We start from the raw sequence: 27,463 nt of genomic DNA, 5'->3' as shown, positions 1-27,463 counted from the left end.
CAAGGTACCCACTTTGGCCTAACAATGAGCATCCTTCACCACACACCTGAAAATAAAACTTTAGATGGGCATGGGAACGTGTGCATACATATGCATACTGGAAATAATTATTTTAATTGAAATCCTTAGTAGGCAGTGACATTAAATCCATATCAGGGAAAGCTAGACGTGGTCGAGTGATTGGGACTGGGAGAGGAGGCACCTCAAAAGGCAGTGCCAGTCCCCCATTAAAGTTAAAAAAGGACCTGTTCCAATCTAAAATCTCTGAAGGGGCAGGCAGTTCCATCCGGAAAAAAAATGAAATTTAAAGATGATGCATCACCACCACCTGTTTCTGACCCTATAGTTTTGGAGGTGAGGGAAGGGGAGACAGAGTCATGCCAGACAAAATGGTGACACCTAAAAGCAGCAGTGCGAGAGCAGACTTGACTTAGCGTTGACAATGTAGCGCAGGCACTGTTTGCTTCTGATTCCGATGAAGAATCATCTTGTGTGGGATTCTCATCATCTTATGTGGGATTCTCATCATCAGAAATGGAAGAAGTAATAGCTGAAGAAGGTTTAGGAGGATTCGTTAGTCCTATCTTAGCCTCCACTTCAGTGATGCAGGGGAGAGATGAAACTGATGAGGAGGAGGAAGAGCAGTCAGTGCAGGAACAGAGTGTGACTGATGCCCCTGGCATTGCTTCTCAGGGTGCACCCACTACTTCAGCTCCAGTGCCAGCATCCACCCCAAAGGCTATAGAGAAGGGATCACGAAAGAAATCTGCAATCTGGAGCCACTTTAAAGTGACGGAGGACCCGCGTTTTGCTCAGTATAATTACTGTGCCAGGGCTATTGGCAGAGGCAAGCAAATGAGACATCTATCTAATTTTGGCATGACGCATCATATGAAGAGGCAACACCCAACAACAGTACTGCTATCTGGGGATGGTGGCAGTACCAGTCAGGGGACCCCTTTTTCCAGGCAGCGTAAAGTGGTTGAAAAGGAGCAGTCACCCTATGCCCTCCTCCCCTTCTAGCAGTCAAGTGGCAGGCCAGCAGCCCCCTGCCATGTGGCAGAAGCAACAACCCACCATGGATGAAATGGGGTGGTGTGTGGTAACTCTATCCCAGGGTAGGAGGCAGGCAGCTTCAAAAGTTGTAACAGCATTGGAGAAATGATTGCCCTTGATGACCAACCCTTGCAGATAGTGGAGAATGTGGGTTTCAAGCATTTGCTGAAGGTCTTAGTTCCAAATTACAAAGTCCCCTCCAGAACCACATTTAGCAGAAAGGTCATCCCCAGCCTGTACAAGCAGTGTCATAGTCGCATCCAAGCGCTGCTAGCTAAGGCACAGGGGAGTGTGCATTTCACCTGCGATATCTGGACCACCATGAATGCTGCACACTCTTACCTCTCCCTGACAGCACACTGGTGGGACCTGGCTGAGGCAGGGGCAGGCAGCAGCTCTATAAGTGAACAAGTATCAGGGTGGAGGTGGGCTTTACTGCACACCCACCAGACGGATGAGGCCCATACCTCAGCCAATATTCTAGCATGCATCAGAGAGATGCTGGCGGGCTGGCATCTACTCCAGCAAGACAGGAATCCTCAGGCAGGATTCTTTGTCACAGACAATGGTGCAAACATGGTTAAGGCAACATAAGACGGGCGCTTTCAGAACATCCAATGTTTTGCACACACTCTGCGCACCTGGTAGTGAAGTCAGCTCTGGGGTTGGATTCCAATCACCAAGAGAATGAATACCTGCATACATTAATACACAAGTGCAGGAACATAGCAGCGCACTTCCACAGAAGTGTGAAGGCGGGGCAGGTTCTCTGACAAATGCAGACTGATTTGGAGATACCTCACAAGCATCTCATTCCACCCAGTGGAATTCCACCTTTATGATGCTGTAGAGGTTAGTGGAGCTGCACACACCCCTTCATGAACTTTCTGGTTCAATGGACATAGGTGTGCAGAATCCCCTAGGGCATCATGATTGGTTAGTCATGAGTCAGCTGGTAAACATCCTGCAGCCCTTCAAGGATGTCACAGAGGAGCTGAGTTCCAGACATGCCACTTTGGCTGACATCATCCTTATAGTTAAATTTCCTGGATGAAAATTTGGAGGGCTTTAAACAGGAAGAGGGAATGACAGCTGAGGTGCTGCATTGTCTGGACTTTTTGCAGCAGCAGGTGCAAGAGAGATTAAGGCCTTTAACAGAAGACCACACATACATGCTTGCCACAGTCTGTGATCTCCATGTGAAAGGGAAATTCGTCCTACAGTCCAATTGTCTCTCATTTGTGAAGGACCTGCTGTTAGCAAAAGTCCGTGATCAGAAGCGCCATAAGCAGAGACAGATTAGGCATGAAGCAGAGGAGGAAACAGCAGCGGCACTTCAGAGAGTTGTGCTAGCCCAAGCAGGAGCAGCACTCTGTCAGCGACAGCTAGTATCGCCTCCTCCTCTACTTCAGTACACCAAAGGTATGCTGCCCATAAAGATTCATCTGTTCTGCTACGGGCAAGAGAGAAAGCAGCTGGCATGAGTGACTCTCAGCCCACCCAAGCAAAGGAGACACCAGCACAACTGTCAGTGATCGGTATCTCTCAGATCCCACAGAGGACATGCAGACAGATCCGCTGGAAAATTGGGCACACAAGTCCACCGTCTGGCCACACCTAGCCAAAGTGGCTCAGCGATATCTGTCATGTCCACCAACCAGTGTGCCCAGTGGACACGTATTTTCAATGACAGGGGATAACATAAGCCCTCACCGCTCAAGGCTGGCACAAGAGTTGATGGAAATGCTAGTGTTTTTGAAAATAAATCTGCCTTTGCTTGGGTTTCCAAATTTTCCCTGTGAATGGCAAGATGAATAAAACGCTGTGCCTGTCCGTCCAGGCCTTACGTCCCTGCAAGGGCTTGACCTCTATCCTCAAATGCTATGCCTGTCCGTCCAGGCCTTACGTCCCTGCAAGGGCTTGACCTCTATCCTCAAATGCTGTGCCTGTCCGTCCAGGCTTTACGTCTCTACAAGGGTTTGACCTCTATCCTCGAATGCTATGCCTGTCCGTCCAGGCCTTACGTCCCTGCAAGGGCTTGACCTCTATCCTCGAATGCTGTGCCTACCTGTCTGTCCAGGCCTTACATCCCTGCAAGGGCTTGACCTCTATCCTCGAATGCTGTGCCTGCCTGTCCTTCCAGGCCTTACGTCCCTGCAAGGGCTTGACCTCTATCCTCGAATGCTGTGCCTACCTGTCCGTCCAGGCCTTACATCCCTGCAAGGGCTTGACCTCTATCCTCAAATGCTGTGCCTGTCCGTCAAGGTTTTACGTCTCTACAAGGGTTTGACCTCTAATGCTTGCCTGTCCGTCCAGGCATTACGTCTCTACAAGGGTTTGACCTCTAATGCTGTGCCTGTCTGGCCAGGCCTTATGTCCCTACGAGGGCTTGATCTCTATCCTCAAATTCTGTGCCTGCTTGTCCGTTCAGGCCTTATGTCCCTACAAAGGCTTGACCTCTATCCTTGAATGCTGCGCCTGCCTGTCCATCCAGGCTTTATGTCCCTACGAGGGCTTGACTTGTAATGCTTTGCCTGTCCGTCCAGGAGCTCTTTCCTGCGCAAAGGAAAGGGAACTCTCCCCGGTTGTAGCCAGCCTCTCTCTTAGTACCTGTTGACCCATGTTGAACCGCTGTTCACATGGCACCCTCCTACACATCGCCACACTTTAAAGGCTCGTGCTCCACTCTAGGGGTCAACCCATTGCGGGGAGCCCTTCCCTGCTCAAAGGAAAGGGAACTCTCCCTGGGGGTAGCCAGCCTGCATCTACCCTCTGACCCATGTTGAACCGCTGTTCACACGCACCCTCCTCCGCCTTGAAAATTCTCGTTTGTATATCTGCTACGTCCACCAGATTTTAAAAGACCAGCGAGAGCTCACTAGACACCAATGGAAACACCCCACCCTAGGGGTGAACCCATTCTAGGGAGCCCTTACCTGCTCAAAGGAAAGGGAACTCTCCCCAGGGCCAGCCTGTCTTGCCCCTATCAAAACCACAGGGATCTGACTACTTCAGCTCTGCCAGGCTGTCTTGCCCTTATCAATTTTCTGCCATACACCAGATGACTCACTCAACTCCTTGTGGTGTTCTTGCCACTATCATGGTTCCTCAGTGTGCTGGTGCTAGTCTTTCTGCTTGCTATGTTCCCCCTTCATTTTGCTGTAGGATGTTGATGCCACTTGTCTTGCCACTTTGCCTGTCGTGCTGCCTTCGAGGGTTCATGCATCTGTTATCAGTGCTCTCTTTTGAAGTTGTGGTGTGTTTTTGACACTGTCACTGCTGCTTTGCGCCTCTTTTAAAGCACTCTTTCCACTCCTAGTACCCTTTTGCCCCTTTAAAGTGCCTTAGGCTATTCATGCCACTTTGGTGACACTTTGCCACAGTCTAAGTACCTTGGAGCTCTTTTCTCGTTCTTATGATTGCTCTCCAGAAGTTTCATCAGAATTGATAAGAAAATTCCAATTCTGCAGCCAAATTAGGCTGCAAATACTTCCCCCATTGACTTTAATGTGAAATTGGAAAACGAATAAAACTAATCAACGAATTGGTTTTCCCCCCTATGAAACAAAAGCAACAAATTTGGGTCCTGGCAAAACGGAAACCAAATCGCAACAATTTTTTTCCTTCTGCACATCCCTATTAGGCATCCCCCAGAGCATGCTCTAAAATAGTGATTCTCAATCAAGACCTCAGGACACAGTCAGACACATTTTCAAGATATTCACAATGAATATGCATGCAATTAAGTTCTTCATACACTGCGCCTTCATTTTATGCAAACCTATTATGCATATTCATTGTGAATATCCTGAAAACCTAACTAGCTAGATGGGTACAGAAGACTGGATTGAGAACTACTACATAAGAACATAAGATATGCCATTCTGGATCAGACCAAAGGTCCATCAAGCCCAGTATCCTATTTCCAACTGTGGCCAATCCAAGTCACAAGTACCTTGCAAGTACCCAAACATTAAATAAATCTCAAGCTACTATTGCTCATTAATTAATAGCAGTTTATGGATTTTTCCCCTAGAAACTTATCCAAACCTTTTTTAAGCCCAGTTACACTAACTGCCATTACCACATCCTCTGGCAATGAATTCCAGAGCTTAACTATGCGCTGAGTTAAAAAGAATTGTCTTCGATTAGTTTTAAATGACTTACTTGCTAACTTCATGGAGTGCCCCCTAGTCCTATTATCTGAGAGGGTAAACAACCAATTTACATTAACTTGTTCAAGACCTTTCATGATTTTGTAGACTATCATATCCCCTCCCTCAGTCGTCTTTTCTTCAAACTGAACAGCCCTAACTTCCTTAGCCTTTCCATCCCCTTTATCATTTTGGTCGCCCTTCTCTGCACGTTCTCCAGTACAACTATATCTTTTTTGAGATGCGGCGACCAGAACTGTACACAGTGCTCAAGGTGCAGTCTCACCATGAAGCAATATAGAGGCATTATGACATCCATGGTTTTATTTGCTATTCCCTTCCTAATAATTCCTAACATACTATTTGCTTTTTTGATCGCCACAGCACACTGACCTGTTTCCTGGGTGGTAACTTCTAAGATTGAACTTAACATTGTGTAACTACAGCAAGGGTTATTTTTCCCTATATGCATCACTTTCCACATGCCCACATTAAATCTTTTCTGCCACTTGGAAGCCCAGTCTTCCAGTGTCCTCCGGCAGTTTATCACAATCCGCTTGAGATTTAACTACTCTGCATAATTGTGTTATCCGCAAATCTGATCACCTCACTTATCGTACCACTTTCCAGATCATTTATAAATATATTAAAACGCACCAGTGCAAGTACAGATCCCTGAGGAAATCCACAGTTTACCTTTTTCCACTGTGAAAACTGACCATTTAATCCTCTTTATTTCCTGTCTTTTAACCAGCTTGCAATCCACAAAAATGACAACACCTCCTAGGACTTTTAGTTTTCTTAGAAGCCTCTCATGTGGGACTTTGTCAAATGCCTTCTGAAAATCCAGATACACCATATCTACTGATTCACCTTTGTCCACTTTTATTCACCCCTTCAAAAAAAATGTAGATTTGTGAAGCAAGATTCCTTTGGGTAAATCCATGATGGCTCTGTCCCATTAAACCATGTCTATCTAAATGTTTTGTGATTTTATTTCCACGATTTTTCCTCACACTGAAGTCAGGCTCTATAGTTTCCTGGATTACCCCTGCAGCCCTATTTAAATATCGGGGTTACACTGGCCATCTTCCAGTCTTTATGTACAACAAATTGTTTTCTTCCCAACTTTATTAAATTTTCACAATTTTACAACATAAGTTATTACCATATTGCTAAATAGACATAAGTATAGCATTACATATAAAATGTAAAACCCCTCCTGCCACCCCCCCCCCCCCACAACAGCCCACCCCTGACAACTATCAAATTACAAAGCAAGAAATAGGATAATAGCTGGCTCATGAATACATAGTTAATCCACTCGTCAGATAAATCATACTGTGGGGTCGTCGTCCCCCCGGAAAGGAAGCAAGGTCTATCACAATTTAAGGGCCTGGTTTATAGGTTATGAATTACACCCTTAGTCGAAGGGGGTACTGTATTTAGAAATGGTAGCCAAATTTCCATCATTATTATTATTTATATACCGTCAATCTGTATGATCCATCTTGGCGGTTTACAGTACATTGAACAACATAAAATGTCAGCATACACAATTCTAAATTCAATAAAATTATAACCTAATTTATAGAGCTTTAAATAAACAAATAACCAGCTTAAAATGCTCAATCACTGTTGTTTTTTGGATATGTGATGTTAAATAGACATGTTATTCAGAGCTTTATTTATTTTTTAAAGATCTTGCTGTTGGATTCCAATCTTAACTCACTCGGCAAGATGTTCCAAAGTTTAAGGCCAGCTATTGAGATTGCTCTGTCTCTGACCTCACTTAAATGTGTGCCACAAATAGTAGGGACCTGTAAGAGACCTTTGTTTGGAGAATGTTTTAGCAGAAAAATGTTTCATAGTAAGCAACCTTAATATCCTAGATTCCCAAGAAGATAAACTGGACCCACCCAATGGGCTAGAGCTGTCTTTTTAGCAATGACCACTACTCTATCCAGAAACAGTTTGGTGTTTGGTAAGTTTCAAAGTGACAGAGCTGTATAAGCCAAATAGCCAGAAATGTAACTCATTAGGAAGGGGGATACCCAAAATACTAGAACAAATATTAGGCACGTTGGTCCAGAAGAAGTGAATTTTTTGACAACTCCAAAAGCTATGCAAATAATCATTACATGCAGCATTACATTTATCACATACGGGACATTGACACGCTTTAACCGAAAATGCCTTGTATTGTGATAACTATAGTTGCCAAATAAACTTGAATTGCGTCTCTCACATCATCACATTTTTTTTGAGAGCTTTGGAATGCACTTAAAGTAGTAAGAGAGATCTTGATTTGTCAGCTTTACTTCTGGCCAACGGGACCAAAGTTTGATCACCTCAGAGAAATCTAAACTATTAAGTAGAAGAAGCAAGCCCTTAGAAAGTTTGGCACATGAGGGTTTCTTCACCGTATCTTCCTGAAATATTGTATATATTTTGCTTGGCAATCCTAAATTAGGATTTTTACTTAAAGAAATGATGTAGTGACAAAGTTGTGGAAAAGCAAAGAAATCGCTGTGCGGTAAAAGGTAAGCTGCAAATCTTGAAAGTTACATACGTTACCCATATTTGACAATTATTTATGGAAAAAGAAAGTAAGCCCTTTTGGTCTCCGGGCCTTGAACACCCCTTGTTCCATTCCTGTAGGTATACATTTTGGGAGAAGAAAGAGGAACCAAAAAGCCAATCCGAAATAAGTCGTAGCATACAGGCAAGGTTATAATGCTGTAACAGGCCGATACAGTACAGTGCGCTCCGACGGAGTGCACTGTTAACCTCCCATTGGACGCGCGTTTTCCCTTACCCCTTATTCAGTAAGGGGCGGAAAACGCGCATCCAACCTGCCGAACCTGGGATGGGACCCTCTGACTTAATATCATGGCGATATTAAATTGGAGGTCCCGAAGAGTAAAAAATGTTAAAAAAAAAAAAAAGAAGAGAAAAAATTTCGGCCGGCAGCTGTCAGGTCGAAATCCGGATGCTCAATTTTGCCGGCGTCTGGTTTCCGAGCCCATGGCTGTCAGCATGCTCAAGAACAGACGCCGGCAAAATTGAGCGTCGGCTGTCAAACCCGCTGACAGTCGCCGCTCCTGTGAAAAAGGAGGCGCTAGGGACGCGCTAGTGTCCCTAGTGCCTCCTTTCGCCCGTTTCTACCACCGTGCCTCATTTAAATACTGTATCGCGTGCACAGGCCCGCTCTCCCACAGACTTTACTGAATTGGCCTGTAAGTTAGGACAATTCAACCCTCCCTGTATCAATGGTAATTGTAAAAGTTGGAGAGGTGTGGGAAATATGCGCTTGCCAGCAAGCCATTTCATCAGGGTTAAACACTAACTTCCCTTCTCCCTGACATTTGCCTGAATAAAAGCATCACTTGTGCTTAGGCCTCTCTGCCTAAGAAAGGATACCTGACTTCATGTATTTCTCTGGCTTGTGCTTAGCCCTGAATTCCTGGGGGAGGGGCTGGGTGTTCCCTAGTCAGAGGCAGGACAAAGTCAGGAGGTATAGATTTCAGCAGCCAATGAAATGATCCGTGCACACCCCCTGAGCCAAAGCCAATAGTGTAGGGACTCGTCTGTTGCTATGGGAAAGTAGCCAATCATGTAATGATACATCATCTGCCTTTGTATGAATGTACAATAAAAGAGAGCGCCGAAGTGTGCTCCAGTCCTTTTTTGCTGCCTGCGATGAAAGCTGCCTCAAGTGTCTTCTTTGCCTCCATACTCTACAGAGAGGGAGCCTGGTCTTCTTTTCCTGCCTGAAAAATCCTTTAAGAAATGTTTATATCTCCCATAAATTTCTCTGAAGTAGCCTAATAGATAACATCTGCATCAAGTATAACCATTTCGGAACCTCAATCATTTTTAACAGGTGGATCCTACCAGTAAGCAAAAGGAGAGAGAGAGAGAGAGAGAAAGAGAGAAAGAGAGAGAGTCCCAGAGTCTGGGCCTTTTCAAATGCAGCAGATTCCAAATCTGCAAGGTGATCCTGGCACTTCTGATGTCATGAAGACTCTTCTTTTTAGTGTGTCGAACTACATCCTTAAGTTTTCCAATCACTTGGTTAGAAGAGGCTTGCCTTTGGGAAAATTATCATCCAATCCATCTTCTGTAGCAGCTGTACTATTCTGGCATTTGAGTGCTGACATTCCTCCTTTGACTTTGCTTGATTCAGCCAACTGTCGAAATATGAATGAACCAGGACTCCTCACTTACGTAGGTGGCAGCCGCTGCCATCATCATCTTGCAGAACATTCTTGGTGTAACGGCCAATTCAAACAAATTGCCTGAAACTGGAAGTATTCTGAGAATTGCAAATCTGAGAAACCTCTAATGAGCCCACTAAATGGCATTATGCATGTATGCCTCCTAGAGAGCCTAGGAAAAAACTCTCCTTTTCTCAAAGCTACTATAACCAACCAAAGAGTTTCCATGCAGAAATGAGGCACCTGAAGGGCCTTGTTCACCTGCTTCAGATCTAAAATCAGCCTGAAGGAGCCATCCTTCTTGGGGACAACAAAGTGGATGGAATACCTTCCTGGTCTTCTTGCCTCTGAGCACTGGCACAATCACCAACTACAGACAATGATCTAACATGGCCTTTACTGCCTCCTTTTCTGGAGAGTGATGAGGGAAAAATTGTTTTCTCCCCAGGTGGCGAGCACCAAACTGCATGTCTCTTATAACCAAATGATTTGTGCCCATGCACCGCACAGTGGGCTAACATACCCCCCAAGCCCAACACCATCACCACTAACCTTTGAAAACTCCTGTGTTGCCCATGCCTCCATTCTTCCCTTTCTTTCCTCCTCAAAAGGAAGAAGACTTGCTCATCAGCTGCATCACAAAGTGAGAAGTTTTTCAACGAATTTCATGGACATCGAAGCATGAACCAAAAATGGCATCAACAACTCCATCATCAAAAAAGGGGAAAAGTCCCTTCAAAGTATGTAAAAAAATGCCATCACAAAATGGTAATAGCGGACCAACATGATTGTTTATCTGATTTCTAGGATAACAGTTCAACATGTGGTCCCTGCAGCAGAATGTCCCGCATGGGTTCTTATATACAGAGATTTAAAGCTCCAATACGAGTTAAAAGGCTTGATGGCGTGGAAAAAGTCTAAACATTACAAAAAAAGATTTCCTTTTTCAACACCTCGAGGAAAAAAATGGAGGTAGGTCTCCAGCACAATGACCAGTATGAAAGCTCCTGACATAAGAATAGCCAAACTCTGTACAGAGGAATGCTGGTACAGATACAAATGTAGGAGATACCAGAAGTTTTACTATTCTGCAACAAATAAGAATTCGGATCACAAAATGGACATTGAATGATGAACTTTGGCCAAAATAGCATTACATGATTGAGTTATTTGCTTTGCCAGCACAGCTGTTTAACTAGGGCTCTCTGAAGTATAACAACTTTGCTCCAAAAACAAAGGTCCTGAGACATATCTAGGTGTGAATACAATGTCGTAAGACAAGAGCAGCCAATCCAAAAACACAGGCTTATCTGACAGGTCAGCTCACAGGTGAGCTCTACCACAGCAGGGTCAGCTCATTGGTCAAGATGCACAAGACAGATCATGTGTCCTGGTCAGGAGTTGTCATGCAGCAGGAGCTGGCACACGCCAAAGGGGAGGGGTCTAAGTCTGAAATGGAGACGAGACCCCATTTTTGTGCTCCTGTTAAACTATGTTTGGGCTCTTACATATGCATGTCCTGGCTTAGAAAAGCAGCAGGGGAGAGGGATTTAGGGAAGCAGCTAGCAAAGACACCACCTGAGCCATCACTCCCTGCCCAGTGCTCCAGCCCGGCTTCAGTATACTGAGGTCTCTGAACCTAAGAAAGTCTCCCACCTGCTGCACTGCAGCTCAAGACAATGGAGACTTAACATGTGCTGCCGTTCCTGGGACATCCTCTGCGAGTCACAGCATCCCCCATGGATCTGCAAACCAGACATCTATAATGGTGAGACTGATGGTAATCTTCTAAAGTTATGGGGCTAGTGAATTAATATCAAAGCAAGTCAAAGTTATCTGATGTGTTCCGCTCCAAGTTTACCTATAAGGTGCTAAGCTGTAGTCATGCCTTTTCAGAAGTGTTACCTGTTCATGGAAAAGAGAAAGAGAGGCTAAGCCATATTGATAAATTCAATGTATGGCTCAACTCCTGGTGTAAGGAACAAGGTTTTGGATATATTGGGGGCGGGGGCCATGTGTGGAACAGTAAACAATATCCAAACATCTGAGCTGCAAGGAAGATGGGACAAAGAAGAAGCATTATGGGCCGTCCTAAAAAAAAAATAAAAAAAAATGATGGGGCATCCATTTCTATTGGAGTGGTTTACAGGCCTCCAAATCAAAAGGAAGAACTTGACAGAGATCTGGTTGAAGACATCCAATAGATAGGAAAGAAGGGAGAAGTGGTAGTGTTGGAGATTTTAATCTGAAGATGTAGACTGGAAAATCCCTTCTACAGAACTAACAGTAGTATAGAGATAGTGGATGCCCTGCAAGGGGCTCTGTTCAAACAAATGGTAATGGAACCCACAAGGGAGGGAGCTATACTCGATTTAGTGCTCACTAACAGAGATAATGTCTCTAATGTCCGGGTGGGTGCCCACCTCAACACCAGTGATCAAACGGTATGGCTTCATATCACAAATAGGATACGGAGAAGTCGCACGAAGACCCGAGTTTTGCAGTACAAAAACACAGATTTTGTTGAAATGGGGAAGTACCTGGAGGAAGAACTAGAAGGCTGGGAGAAAATGAGATGTGGAACAACAGTGGGCCAAACTAAAAGGATCAATTACCAAGGCAACTAATCTATATGTTAGAAAAGTAAAGAAAAGCAAGAGAAAAATGAAACCTATCTGGTTCTCAAAGGAGGTGGCTGATAAAATAAAAGCTAAAAGAACAGTGTTTAAGAAATATAAAGGATCCCAAAGGGAGGATGACAAGGAAGAATATCTGGTAGAACTGAGGGAGACGAAGGAAGTATTCAAGAAAGCAAAAAGTCAAGCGGAAGAAAGGATTGCCAAAGAGGTAAAGTGAGGTGACAAAACATTTTTCAGATACATCAGAGAAAGGAGAAAAGTCAAAGTGGTATAGTGAAATTGAAAGGTGAAGAGGATCAATGTGTGGAGAGAGACGAAGAAATGGCAGAAATTAAAAGAATACTTCAGTTCGGTGTTAAAGACGACCCTGGAGAAGGACTGTCGCTACTTAACAAGAAACTGGAGGGGAGTAGAGTAGATGAAACTCCATTTACAGAACAGAATGTATGGGAAGAGCTAAGAAAACTGAAAGGGCACATAGCCATGGGGCCTGATGAGGTTCATCCCAGGATACTGAGGGAGCTCAGAGATGTGCTGGCGGGTCCGCTGCGTGACCTGTCCAACAGATCCCTAGAAACGGGAGTGGTGCCGAGTGATTGAAGAAGAGCGGTGGTGGTCCCGCTTGACAAGAGAGAGCAGAGAGGAGGCTGGAAACTACAGGCCGGTTAGCCTGACCTCTGTGGTGGGAAAAGTAATGGAGTCGCTGCTGAAAGAAAGAATGGTGAACTATCTACAGTCAGAAGAATTGCTGGACCAGAGGCAGCATGGATTCACCAGGGGAAAGTCCTGTCAGACAAATCTGATTGACTTTTTTGATTGGGTGACTAGGTAATTGGATCGAGGAAGAGCGCTCGATGTCATCCACTTGGATTTCAGCAAAGCTTTTGATACGGTCCCACACAGGAGGCTTGTGAATTAAATGAGAAGCTTAGGAGTGAGTGCCAAGCTGGTGGCCTTGATTGCAAACTGGTTGATGGACAGAAGACAATGTGTGATGGTAAATGGAACTTACTCTGAAGGGACAGCGGTGTTAAGCGGAGTGCCGCAAGGATCGGTGTTGGGACCGGTCCTGGTCAATATCTTTGTGAACGACATTGCAGACAGTATAGAACGTAAGGCTTGTCTTTTTGCGGATGATATTAAGATCTGCAACAGAGTGGACAAGCCAGAAGGAGTGGAGAGAAAGACGGGATTTAAGGAAGCTGGAAGCGTGGTCAAAGATATGGCAGCTGAGATTCAATGAAAAGAAGTGCAGAGTCATGCATATGGGGTGTGGAAATCCGAAAGAACTGTATTTGATGGGGGGTGAAGGGCTGATGTGCACGGAGCAGGAGAGAGACCTTGGGGTGATTGTTTCGCCGACTTCAGATAGACACTATGTGACAAGGTGATAGCTAAAGCCAGAAGAATGCTGGGCTACATAGAGAGAGGAATATCTAGTAAGAGAAAGGAAGTGATGATCCCCTTGTACAGGGCCTTGGTGAGGCCTCACCTGGAGTACCATGTTCAGTTCTGGAGACCGTATCTCCAAAAGGACAGAGACAGGATGGAGGTGGTCCAGAGAAGGGCGACCAAAAAAGGTGGATGGTCTTCATAAAATGACTTATGAGGAGAGATTGAAGAACCTAAATATGTATACCCTGGAGGAGAGGAGGAGCAGGGGTGATATGATACACTTTCAGATACTTGAAAGGTTTTAATGATCCATGGTCAACAAATCTTTTCCGTTGGGGAAAAAAAAAAAAAAATCAGTAGAACTAGGGGGTCAAGATTTGAAACTCCAGGGAGGAAGACTCAGAACCAATGTCAGGAAGTATTTCTTCACGGAGAGTGTGGTGGATGCTTGGAATGCCCTTCCAGAGGAAGTGGTGAAGTCTAAAACAAAGATTTCAAAGGGGCATGGGATAAACACTGTGGATCCATAATGGCTAGAGGATGGGAATGAAGAGAAGAGCCATGGTGGTGGCTTACTGGAATGGTGGCTACTACTTGGTGATTACTACCCTTACTCAATAAGCTTTCACATGGTTAATGCAACTCCAACATTGCTCTCTGCTTCATCGGCAAAAGGAAACGTGGAAAAGAGGATTTGCATTCAGACAACAACCAACAAGGACTGAACTACACAGTCTGGGTAAACGAATAAGCATGGGGGTAGCTTGCTTATTGCAGCGGTTATTACCCTAAACCAATTAAGCCTGATACTTCACTTTGAATGCATATACAGCGTTGCTCTCTGCTTCAAAGGCAGGGAGAAATGTGGAAGAGAGGATTTACATTCAGACCACATCCAACAAGGCATTGATCTGTGCAGTCTGGGTAAACAAGCATTGGGGTAATTTGCTTGTTGCGGCGATTACTACCCTTATCCATTAAGCCTTATGCTCACCTTTGTTTCAAATCCAACATTACTCTGCATCAATGGCAGGGGGTGGCAGGAAAATCGAATCAAACACTTACCAACAAGAACCCTGAACTTGGTGGTCAGTGAAACAGATAAGTAAGGGAAAATAAGTGTGGGAGCTTGCTGGGCAGACTGGATGGGCTGATTGGTCTTTTTCTGCAGTCATTTCTATGTTATGTATATGCTGTCTTAAGGATTGTAGTATGAGTGTCTTCTCTAAAATTCCTAAGTTGCTTTGTTTTATTCTAGCTGGTTCGCCTGAAATGTTTGATAAATGTCTAATTCTAATGAACTAGTGACCTTTCCTGGATTGCTTCTATCACATAGAAGGTAAATGGTAATCTTCAGTAGCACTGTCCCTCCCCAGAGAGACAGGGCGAGACAATGTGGGATGAAAGCAGGCTGTCCCCCCACAGGCTACAGAATACCCTTATTTTTCTTACACTTTGGCACGAAAAACCCAGAGCTCTGCTTCATTGGCACAAATGGGGTCCACATTGGCACATACGACTCCCGAAGCCACATTAGTGCAGAGAGAAATCGGCGCAGAAGAATTTCCAAACAAGAGATCAAATAAAATTTTAAAAAATCTTATCAAATTCATCTCTTTCCCCAATGCTGCTAGAGCCACATGCATTGCAGACTTCCTTAATAAAGGGTCTGAAGCTTCCCTTTCCACAATACCCAGATTGCCACTCGTTTGTGCAAAAATTATGGATGGATTTTGTCAGCACTAACGCAGATGAACTGCCAAATAAAGAGAATTATAAAGGATCCAATATTAAAAAGCTTAAAGAGAACTGGAATCCAAGGTCAAATCAACTCTAATAAACCAGAGCTAGGATATTTCAGTAGAACAGCCAATTGAAATATCATCAGACGAAGGTATACTTTCTTGAAACACTAATCACTGAGTGAATGATTGATCAGAACTGTTACCACACCACAAACCTAAGGGCATAGGAGAGAGTTCTACCACCCTGTTCGGAATGAACCCAGAGTGGTACAGGGTTGTGATGGATCCCAAAAGCTCAAAAGTGACCCATTTAATTGGTGCAGAGATGAAGAAGGGGGGGGACAGATACATACAAAGTAAACTATTTAAATTGACAGAGCAAGCTTAGTCCTCTAACAGTGTGCAGGATATATTTTTTTTTAACTTTGACTTTTTTCATGACCCTCCTGTGCATGCCTCCAGCCACTCCTCTAACATGGTCCTGTAGCAGCAACTTTTTCATCCAGCCACAGCCTCCAACACAAAATCCTCAGTGCCAGACTACTCAGGTATCTAGCAAAGAGCATGGAATTCCACAGACAAAACGTAATTATTATTCAGGGTAACAGATGCCTATTTATTTTTATTTAAATAGATAACACAATGTCTATGGAAGTAATTTTTATACCAATTATTATTATTAGAGCTATTTAACTGTTAATGCAAATGGTTTGTATTTTTTGGTAACTATTTCACAAGTCTTGGAGTCCACAGAGAGCACCAACCTAGCTAGTCAGCACCTACTTTCTGCTGCTGCTGGTAAGTGAAACAACACAGCAGCTTTCAAGATATATTTAGAATGTTAAAAAAAAATCATATCATTAGATCTTCTTTAAATGTAATCCTGTAAGATTGCTTAACATACTAATTAAATACAAATCTCCACTAAGAGCAGACTGTCTTGAACTACCCCATTCACTTGATAATAGTTCATTACTAATTCTGAATACACATATCAGAACAATAGTGTCACAGTGTGTGAGCCCTTGGCTGTGGCGTGATTGACGCAGCCTAACAGGTGAACCAGCTAGATCCACACTGACAGCAGGTGACACACTTTAAGAGGAACGAGGTCTGGGCTTCACTTGTACCAGCCCTGTCCCCCTGCAGATTAAGCTCTTGGGATCCAGAGGACAGCAGGGTTTAGGCAAGAGTCCCATACGGGCCGATACAGTAAAATCGCGGGAGAGCGGGCGAGTGCCCGCTCTCCCGGCGCGCGCACAGGCCACTCTCCTGTGCACGCGATACAATATTTTAATTTATTAAAATTAGGGCCGGCGGTAAAAAGAGGTGCTAGGGACACGCTAGTGTCCCTAGCGCCTCTTTTTTTTTTGACAGGAGCGGCGGATGTCAGTGGGTTTGACAGCTGACGCTCAATTTTGCAGGCATCGTTCTCAAACCCGCTGACAGCCACGGGTTCAGAAACCGGACGCCGGCAAAATTGAGCATCCGGTTTTTGACCCACGGGCCTATTTCAAATTTTTTTTTTTAAACTTTTTTTTAAACTTTCGGGACCTCCGACTTAATATTGCCATGATATTAAGTCAGAGGGTGCACAGAAAAGCAGTTTTTACTTTCCCGGTGCTCGGAGAAATTAGCTCCTACCTTTGGATAGGCGCTAATTTCTGAAAGTAAAATGTGCGGAGCGCACTGTATTGTATCGGCCTGATAGTGAGCAGTCAAGCAAAGTCAGGTAGCAGGCCAATGTCAGGGCAAGAGGAGATCAAGAAGCATAGTCAGAATTCAAGTCGAGATCAGAACCTGGAGACAGACCGAAGATGTACAAGACAGACATACAAGAGATAGACAGGAACAAGGCAGGCTGGAATAAGGCACGAGACGAGGCAAGAATGAGCCTAGACTGGAGCAAGAACGAGATGAGGCAGGAACACAGAGCAACATGGCTCAGCAAAAGGTCCTCCTGCATCTGACTGCAGTGCATCAGATCGTAGCATGGCTGGGGTTTAAATTCCCAGCTACTTGAGGTCATCACTGGGTGCCAACCATGTGTTTCCTGCCGTGGTCCCTTTATTATGTGCCATGGTGTACATGTGTACCTAAGGACAACATGTAAGCAGAAAGATGGTGGCCTCTCAGCGGACAATGCAGTGTCCTGGAATGAGTAGGCTAGTCGCGGGATGGCTCCTGGTCAGCCTGTCATTACAAATCGTGAATTTGAAATATTTCTCTTCATTTACTTTTTTCAGGTACTTGATGCACTAATTTGGATACTCTGGTTTGATTTTTGCAATTCATTACGATGATCCTGATTAATCTGAGTGCTCTCCAGGCTGTAAGAGTGTGCCTCTTGTTTTTTGCAAATATAGAGCTTTTGATTTCGAACCCTTAAGTAATTTCTTTTCACTCATTTATACACTGATGTAATAAGCTAAGCATTAAAACCTGTGTGCTAAAACTCAAGAGTACAGTTTAACTCACACATTAAATGTTTTAAACTCTTGATGCAGTAAGCCAATAGTATACTAACACATCAGTAGTTTAAAAAAAAAAAACAAAACTGGAAAATATGCGTAATTAGCACGAATGCCTTTCCAGAGGAGGTGGTGAAGACGAAAACAAAGAATTCAAAGGGACATGGGATAAACACTGTGGATCTCTAAAGGCTAGAGGAGGGAAATGAAAAAAAAGTGTGCAGGGGGTAACTTGCTGGTGCGGTGGTTACTACCCTTAACCAAATCTTTATGTTTTTAATACAACTGCAACATTGCTCCTAGCTTCGACATCAGGAAGAAAAGAGAAATTGGATTCAGACAACAACCAAGAAGGCCCCACCTTCTATGGTTTGGGGTACTAATACACAGAAATAAGGGGGGAGAAAAAAAAATTCTATGGCCAAAGTCCATAAGCAAAGCACATCCAGCAGTACTGCCTGAATTTTCAAGAAAGCTCATCACCCAGTAAAAAGTGTTGCTAGCTGTAGTTCTTATGGGTTATCATAAGGCTTGCGCATAACTGCACAGAGTGGCAGTTACTACTTTAAGAAGCTTGCTGGGCAGACTGGATAGACCACTTGGTTCTTTTCTGTCGTCATTACTCTGTTACTACGCAAAGAAGCCACATTTTGTGCATAGAAAACATGGTTTAAGTGCATAAATCATGTTTTCTGCACATAATATATGACTTGTGCACATAAACCATTTTTCTGTGCATAAAATCCTACTATAAGTCCCTGCACCCAAACTCCAGCTGCCACCCATAGAGTAACATTAGCCATGAAAGTTTCACTCCACCTCAGACTAGGAGCTGAGCTTCCGGCGCTAAGAAAACACAAAGGGGCCCATGCAATAAACCTTGCGTTAAAACATGCATCCAACTGAGCGCCACCCCCCCCCCCCTTTTTTTTTTAAATGCGTACAGCCAGGTCTCTTGGGTGCCTGATGCAGTAAAAAGAAGGACACGCTAGGGATCAATTGTGCATCTTTAGCACATACCTGGCATTGGGTGCCCAGGAGACATGGCTGTGCACACATCCATGTGTTAGGAAAATGGACACTCAATTTACGAGCATCCATTTACCTAACCCACACACATCCAGGGGTTAGAAAAACAGACACTGGCAAATTGAGCATCCATTTTCCTGAGCTGGCTGCCATCAAGACTTTTTTTCCCTTGTTACTGCTACTTAATATCCAGATGATACTAAAAGTAGGAACATAAGAAATGCCATACTGTGTCAGACCAAGGGTCCATCAAGCCCAGTATTCTGTTTCCAACAGTGGCCAATCCAAATCACAAGTGCCCAAACATTAGATAGATCACAAGCTACTATTGCTTATTAACTACCGTCGTAGCAGTTTTTGGATTTATCCTCTAGGAACTTATCCAAACAGTTTGTAAACTCAGTAACACTAACTGCTGAAACCACATCCCCTGGCAATGAATTCCAGAGTTTAACTATGTGCTGAGGAATCACAGAAAGCAGGATTTTTTGCTGTTTAGTGAGCCCCTGCCGCTGGCAAGACTTAACTCCGGGGCTGGCGTTAAATTTGCCGTGTTAAAATGTGCACGTCGGGCGCATGGCAATTTTTTGCATTGGGGTACATGGTATTTACATGTGGTGAGCACCATTAGCTACACACATTTTGGATGCACTAATCCCCTTATTGCATCAGGTGTTAGCCTAGAGCGGGCAAAATGTGCGTCCAATCACTGGTTAAGCTGTGCACTAGCCTAAGCGCACCATATTGCATCAGCCCCAAGGTAAGTCAGCACACCTCTCTGCATTGGGGACTAGAAGCTTATTTCACTATTTCTCATCTACACTATTAACTTTTTTAGGTAGATCACGATAAACATACATAAAAAGCTATAACAAACATCATAACAACAAAAGCTAAAATCCAAGTCAGAGAGACAATAACTATTAAAACAATACAGACTAATTCTAAAACATACAATATAAGTGGCTCCAGATGACCAGATACTTTAAAAGTCCTATTGAACAGGTAAGCCTTCACCAGCTTCCTAAACCTAATAAGTGACTTTTCAGCTTTAACCTCACCCGATAAAGTACTCCATAAATTAGACCCCTCTATGCAAAAGAGATGTTCCTGAAAGTCAGAAAGCCTGATCTGCCTGATTGATGGAACATCTAAGATCTGCCTCTCAAAAGTCTTAAAACAGCAAATAGGCTAGTATATCTTCACATCAGAATGGACAGAGATTGGCACAAGGCCCTGAATGGCCTTAAAAACTAAAAGCAAAATCTTAAAAATGTAACTTTCCAACGGAGTGGCAACCAATGCAAATTATACAGAATGGGAGAAGTATAGTCACAAATCGCTGTCCCTGACAATTTGTGCCAAGGTATTCTGTACAAGTTGCAATGCGTGAAGGACAGATTGAGGAAGACCCACATATAATTCATTGCAATAGTCCAACGAAGCTATTATAATAGCATGCAAACCTGCTATAAATTCAAACTCACACAAAAATGGTCTTTATTGTCAGAATATCTGAGATTTGTAAAAAGCATTTACCACATTCCTAACTTGAGGTCGCAAAGAAAAGGTATCATGTTCCTTTTTGGCTAAGGTTTTGGAGACTGTGGTCTTGAAACAGCTGCACATTTATGGAACAGCAATTCCTTTTAGACAAGGGCTTCCCAAACCTGTCTTGGGGACCTCACAGGTAATCTGGTTTTCAGGATATCCAGAATGAATATGCATGCGCTAAATTTGCATACGATATGTATGCAAATTCATCTCATGCATATTCATTCTGGATTCTGTGAAAACCAGACTGATTGTGGGATCCCAGGACAGATTTGAGAAGTCCTGTTTTAGATGCATTCCAATCTGGTTTTAAGGCTGCCCACAATACAGAAATGTTGTACTTAAGTAGATTTAATGTCTTTGGCAAGGCTTTGATTCTAGCAAAAGCTTTTGGTCATTCCATTACCTGCATGGGATTTGCACGAAAGGATTGTGTGTACACACATACAGGCCAATACAGTAAAACCTGCGGGAGAGCCGGCGCTCCGAGGCGAGCGCCCGCTCCCCAACACGCACCCAGGCCACTCTTCTGGGCGCGCGATCAAGTATTTAAATGAGGGCCCGCGGTAAAAGGAGGTGCTAGGGACACTAACGCATCCCTAGCGCCTCCTTTTTGACAGAAGCGGCGGCTATCAGCGGGTTTGACAGCCGACGCTCAATTTTACCAGCCTCGGTTCTCAAACCCGCTGACAGCCATGGGTCCGGAAAACGGACACTGGATAAATTGAGCGTCCGTCTTACGACCCGTGGGCCGATTTTTTTTTTTTAATTTTTTTTAAATTTTGGGGGCCTCCGATTTAATATCGCTATGATATGAATTTGGAGGGTGTACAGAAAAGCAGTTTTTTCTGCTTTTGTGTACACTTTCCCGGTGCCGGCAGGCGTTAATTTCTGAAAGTAAAATGTGCGGCTTGGCTGCACATGTTACTTTCTGTATGGCGAGGGAATAACTAATAGGCCCATCAACATGCATTTGCATGTTGCGGGCGCTATTAGTTTTGGGGGGGGGGCACACGTTTTCGACGCACTATTACCCCTTACCGGTGGAACACACTGTACTGTATCGGCCTGATTGTTATGCACACATTGTTTGTCCACAAAACTCCTTGTTGCACTAGCAATTTGCATACAAAAAAAAGTATGCTCAACTGCACTCAAATGTGCACTCTGCCAAGCGCACCATATTACATTGGCCCCCTTAGTAATGTAAAAATAGTAGGAGTTCTGCTTCAGGAAGCACAGAAAGCATTTATATTTACTAATCTTAGCATGTGTTTTAATCAACTTTTAGCATATTTTTTTTCTATGTAAAAAAACTATTAATACCAGGATTAATGTATGGGAAAATACAGGCTAAAACATGGGTTAAAATCCATGCTAAAGTCAGTATGCTTTATTAAATCAACCCCTACAGGTGGTAATTCATGTAACTCCCCTAGCTAATATGCCATCCCCTTCCTTCATATTTCAAGCACATACATAGAAGAAAACAAATTATTTAAATTACAAAATGCAAGAGAAAGTGTGTCATCAACTGGTTTTCAGTTTAGTACCACTTACAACCTGAAACTGGTAGATGCTTTTAATTTAGTTTTTCTTGCATATACACAAGAGTTTACCTCATGTAATTCTGGACCAAAAACCTCACTTGATTCTTGGACTTGTCCAAGTCTGCATTAATCAGTCTCACACCTTAAAAAGTACAACACAGCTATTAATTCATTTTACAACTATTATTTAGTAGATAGATGACAATGATGCAGAACTTTTACAGTAAATTTTTATAAAGGAAAGCTCGTTTGACAAGTGTTCCACTTACATGTGTGCAGGCACTCAGTCACCGTAGTAGGTTTGATCAGGTATCCTTTGCAGATGTAACAGTTGATATACGGATTGAACTCTTTCACAAAATGCTTCCTCTGGGTGGCCATTGGAGGGACAGCAGATGCTGGCACAGCACTATGCAGGAGGCAGCTTCCAGTTGTGGAGAAGGGACAAGGTCACAGGAACTGCTGCCCTGCCCAACCCAGCAACATTTCTCCATGCAGCTCAACTAAGTCCAAAAACAGGCACTGTTCAACAGACATAACTCCAAATCCACGCCCCCACTTTCTCCTTTATTGGTCCGGTCTTCTCATACCTATAGAACATATGAAAAAAAAAGTGCAAGTCTCCCACAGCCATAATTTCGGAGCGGCGCGGGCTTGTCCCACGCCGCGTAACGTAAGAGAGAGAAAGGTGCGCGGCGGCAAAGGGCGCAAGGGGGAGGGGGGAGGGAAATAGGAGGGAGAGGGAGGGCCTGGGGGTTGAAGTCTGAGCCAATAGCGAGACGCCAGCGATTTGAATCGCAGCGGTGCTATTGGTTAGGGCTGGCAGGGAACGGTTAGCTGGATGTGCCTGCCTGCCAGACTATAGCAGGAGCGAGAGGAGAGAGCTGCGGGGTGATTCTGGCTTTAGGTTCGCGCCGTTTTTTTTTTGTGAGGCAGTTGTTTAAAAAAAAAAAAAAAAGTGATAGACATCCTAATCCGGAGTTCTGAGCTATTTAATCGGATTTCCAGTTACCTGAGTGTCTTGAAGGCCACCCAGGGGGCGGTTAGTCCAGCCTACCCCCCCCCCCCCCGTTGGAGTCGTGTTGTTGCAATGTATAAGAAAAACAAAGAGAGAGTGTCTGTGGGTGCCGGCCAGCAGAAAGCAGGGGGGAGGAAGGCGGTGGCGGGGAGGAGCTCTGATTACGTGAGGGACATCCAGCAGGCAAGTTCGTTTGTTCCTTCCCCTCCTGCCATCCCCCCCTTCCCCAGCGTCTGGTGCGAGCTGGCCGGAGGCAGCCCCTCCCCTCTTTCAGCCTGCCAGCAGTGAGGATTTGGATCTCGCTGGGTATATGTACAACCCCCCCCCCCCCCCAAAGCTGTTCCTGCTCATGTTGGGCCTGTAGTTCAAAGGGGGCTAGAATTGCCTGGGTTTGGGTCAGGCAGCAACCTTAGGGCTACCTCTGCCCAGGGTGGGAGTGCTAATAAAGTTCCTGCTGTACGTCTGGGAGTGCAGGGACCTGGTTTGGCTGATAGAGAAAGGCAAGTGAGCTTCCGGGTACAAGAAGAGCTACAGTTTACTGGTCACGGTGTACCAGTTAAGAAAAGCGTCAGCAAACCCCCCTCCAATGGGTAAAGACAAGCTGGTGCCTGATGATGGGGGGGCACCAACCAGGGGAGGTTTAAGTTTCAGAAGAGTTAGAGGTGCAGTGCTGCAAGGCACCTTTAGGGAGAGGGTGAGATCATACAAGAGCGGCCAAAATTTGCTCCTAGGGTTAGGAGGAGTGTGAGGGGACGGGGTGGGAGTGGGTGCAATGAAGGGGTGGTTAGAGCAAGAGATGAGTTTGAGGCCTAGCTGGGGGACATTGGGGTCAGAGCTCCTCAGAACACAGGGAGGAGCACTAGGACCACTCCTGGGGGAGAAGAATGGTTAGGGAATTCAAGAGTTTTGGTGCATGGGTTCTGCTGGTTTCTCTGCAGATGAAGATTCAGGAGAGTTTCCAGGCACTTCGCAGAGTGAAGCTTGGAGGAATAGAGCCTTTGTGTGCCCAGAGGTGGGACAAGAGAGAGGAAATTGGACATCAAGAACCCAGGAAGCAGCAGGGCAGGAAATACAGGGTCGTAGTGGGGATTCGGGTGAGTTAAAATTTGTAGGAACTAAGTTGAGGAAGAAAAAAAGAACGCAGAAAGAGGGTCAAAACATCCAGTTCAGACACGGACAGCAGTTCCTCAGTCATCGACCATCTTCTAGCAAGTCTGACACGGTAGGGAGGCTGGGAGTCAGTGTGGGGCCTAGGCAGGATATGGGTCACCCAGCGCTAGCTTCTTTAATGGAATTGTGGGAGGAAGTGCCAAAAAGAACGCGATGGAGGATTAAAAAGCATAAATAGGTAAATGGTTTTCCCTGTGTGTACCCGGATCAGTCCAGACTTCTGGGTTTGGCCCCCCGCAGATGGAGACAAGTTTACCAAACAAACTCTGCCTCATATAGGCTGCTGCCACCTACAGTCTGGTAGTATTCTTCTGTCTCCAGCAGGTGGAGGAGGTGCCAAACCTACAGTCTTTGCTAGGGTCTAATTAGAGACAGGAATGTGAGGTATTTAAAAAATAAATAAATAGAAATTTAAATCTCCTGCTGCTTCTCCTCAGGAGTGTAAGAGACTGCTGTGGGTGCCTGTAGGTCCCAGTCTTTGCCGGCTCACTCCCCCCAGTGGATTCAGGACCTGGAGGCAATTAACCAGGTAAAAAAATAAATATTTTTTGTTCTGTTTGCTGGGCTCGACTCTCCCTTCCCTCCGATCGCGTTGAGGGGTGGTTGCGCTCCGTTTCGCCGTGGAGAGAGATTTTGTTGTCGGCTTGCAGTCGTGCCACGTGTAGGACCTGCGGCGTGTGATAGTTTATGTACCACTTGTCTCTCCAGGGGAGAGGGAGCCTCCACGACCCCAGGAAGGGTCTTAGTAAGGGTCCAAACTATAACTGGTGCTATTGGGGAGCTGCAGTCGGGTCCCAAGCCGTTCCCACAGAGCACGGGAACGGGTGCCATTTTGAGTGCGCTGGGGTCAGCATCGGAGGCGGTGGGCGCCATTTTGGCTCCGCTCACTCCGGCAGCCTCCGCGGCGCACGAAATAGCGGGGGAGGCTCCCCACCGCACTTGTCCCCGCAGTGTAGGTTCCCTGAGGGGGACAGACCTGCGAGGCCTGATTTAGCTAATGCTGCGGAGGTCCCTGAGGGGTATAGAGATGATTTCTTTTCTGACTCTGTTTTCTTCGGACTTTGTCTTGCTAATGTTTAAGGCCCGGAAGGTGGGCAGAGAAAGGCCTCACAGTCAGGACCCTCTGACCGGACCCCGCAAGTGAGCCAGGGCTGCTCCAGAGCCGGGCCTACAGGGGGGTCAGAGTCCATCCAGCGTCCAGGCTCCTCAGCCAGATCCTGATACCTCTTCGGCCACGGATGACCAGGATGACCTGGATATATCTTCCCTGCCCCCAAGGGGGGTTGAGGGAGAGACCAATCTCCAGCAGGGGGGTCTCATGGGACGGATGGCGACGAGCCGAAGGTCTTCAGTCTGTTTAGGAGAGATGAGCTGGGTTCCCTCATTCAGGCTATCTTAAAGGAATTGGGGATACAGTTGCCCCAAGAAGAGTCTAGATTGGGGGCTACGGACCCGGTGGTGTTAGGCCTTAGGGGGCCGCCTTTGGCTTTTCCTTTCCATTTTTCGGCAATGGACTTGCTATTCAAGGAATGGGATACTCCGGATTTGGGGCTTAAAGTCGTGAAGGCAATGGATAAGCTCTATCCCCTGCCAGAAGAGGCCTTGGAACTGTTAAGGGTACCCAAGGTGATTGCTGCGGTGGCAGTGGTCACAAAGAAGACTACCATCCCGGTTACCGGGGGGACAGCCCTTAAGGACCTGCAAAATCGTAAGCTGGAGCTTCAGCTTAAGAACTTCGAGGTTTCCGCCCTGGGAATCTGTGCGGCCATGTGTAGTAATTTTTCCGTAAGCGCAGGTTTTCGCTGGGTCCAACAGCTGCTAGCCAATGATTCTCTCTCCCCGGAGGAAGTGAGTCAGGCGGGTAGGCTTGAGGCCATGATTGCCTACAGTGCAGATGCCTTCTATAATTTGCTTCGCATATCAGCTAGATCCATGGTGTTGGCTGTGTCAGCACGGCCCTTGTTCTGGCTCCGTAACTGGGCAGCGGATGTGTCATCAAAATCTCAGCTGGGATCTTTACCGTTTAAGGGTAAGCTGCTGTTTGGCAAGGAGCTGGAAGATCTGATTCAGTCTTTAGGAGAAAATAAGGTACATCGGTTGCCAGAAGATAGACCAAAGTCGAGAGGGTCCTTTGCTTCCAGATCTCGATTTCGTGGCGGTCTGAGACCTCGGACCTCCCGGGGTCCGTTTCTTCATTTCAGCACAATGGCAGCAGACAGTAGACATACTCTGTCCTTTCGTGGGTGCCGTTTCGGTAGGCCGGGCGGTAAGCCCTCACAATGATGTGCAACCGGTCCATTCCTCTGTTCCAGTAGTGGGAAGCAGTCTGTCCCTATTTTACGAGGAATGAGCCAAAATCACATCGGATCAGTGGGTCCTCGCAGTGATAAGACATAGTTATGCGTTAGATTTTGCACACCAACCCTGCCGACTGTTCCTGGTTTCACCCTGTGGTCTGGCAGCAAAACGCCAGGCGGTCAAGGAGACTTTACAGCGTCTCCTCGACCTTGGCGCCATCGTCCCGGTGCCCTCCGCGGAGCTTCGAAGAGGCCGTTACTCCATTTACTTCGTAGTACCCAAAAGAGAGGGAACCTTCCGACCCATCCTCAATTTGAAAAAGGTCAACAGATGTCTGCAGATCCCTCAGTTCCGTATGGAGACGTTACACTCAGTAATTGCGACGGTCCGACCAGGGGAGTTCCTTGTGTCCCTAGATCTAACCGAAGCATATTTACACATCTGGATACGGGCAGCTCATCAACTGTTCTAAGATTCTCCGTGCTGGGGCAGCATTATCAGTTTCAGGCGCTGCCATTGGGACTAGCCACTGCTCCCAGGAGTTTCACCAAGATTATGGTGGTGTTAGCTGTTCAGTTGCGCAGGGAAGGATTGTTAGTTCATCCTTACCTGGACGATTAGCTGATTCGCGCGAAAGTGATCTGCCAGGAGGCGATTCGCCAGGTACTTCAGTTGTTGAGATCGCTAGGCTGGGTAAATGAGGCCAAGAGCCATCTGGTACCTTCTCAGTCACTGGAGTTTTTGGGAGCTTTGTTCAACACAAGTCAAGGGACCGTGTTCCACCCGGAGGATCGTATGCTCAAACTCCAAGGCCAAATCTAAGCCTTGTTATCCAAACCTGTTCTGACGGTCTGGGATTACCTTCAGGTCCTGGGCTTCATGACTTGGACGCTGGAAATGGTTCCGTGGGCTTTCGCTCATATGCGCCTTTACAATCAGCATTGCTGTCCCATTGAAATCCGATTTCGGAACAGTTCCATCTCGCTCTGCCGCTAACTGAGAAGGCTCGGTCCAGCCTGGGTTGGTGGTTATCCCCAGTCCATTTGCGGCAGGGAGTTCCCTTGGTAGTTCCGATCTGGACGGTGATCACTACGGATGCCAGCTTGTCCGGTTGGGGAGCAGTGTGTTTGAGAAAATCGGTACAGGGGCTTTGGTCCCTGGAGG

General features: G+C 45.5%; 1 protein-coding gene across 6 annotated transcripts in view; it reads right to left on the bottom strand.

The window, feature by feature from the left end:
* Positions 1–27,463, bottom strand: part of PCGF5 (polycomb group ring finger 5) — a 295,109-nt gene that overhangs the window by 199,673 nt on the left and 67,973 nt on the right. For 5 of the 6 annotated variants that reach the window (XM_029609855.1, XM_029609854.1, XM_029609859.1 and 2 more), the window contains one exon: positions 22,083–22,403. In XM_029609855.1, coding sequence (XP_029465715.1) covers positions 22,083–22,194 — 112 coding nt within the window. In that variant the 5' untranslated portion in view covers positions 22,195–22,403. Of the gene's footprint in view, positions 1–22,082; positions 22,404–22,825; positions 22,849–27,463 lie in introns of those variants that run through there. The other variant, XM_029609858.1, reaches the window with a different exon arrangement.

Source organism: Rhinatrema bivittatum, chromosome 7 (assembly GCF_901001135.1).
Source record: "Rhinatrema bivittatum chromosome 7, aRhiBiv1.1, whole genome shotgun sequence".
Taxonomy (NCBI): Eukaryota; Metazoa; Chordata; class Amphibia; order Gymnophiona; family Rhinatrematidae; genus Rhinatrema; species Rhinatrema bivittatum.
The sequence above is the reverse complement of the archived record's forward strand: the minus strand, read 5'-3'. Positions and strand labels throughout refer to the sequence as shown.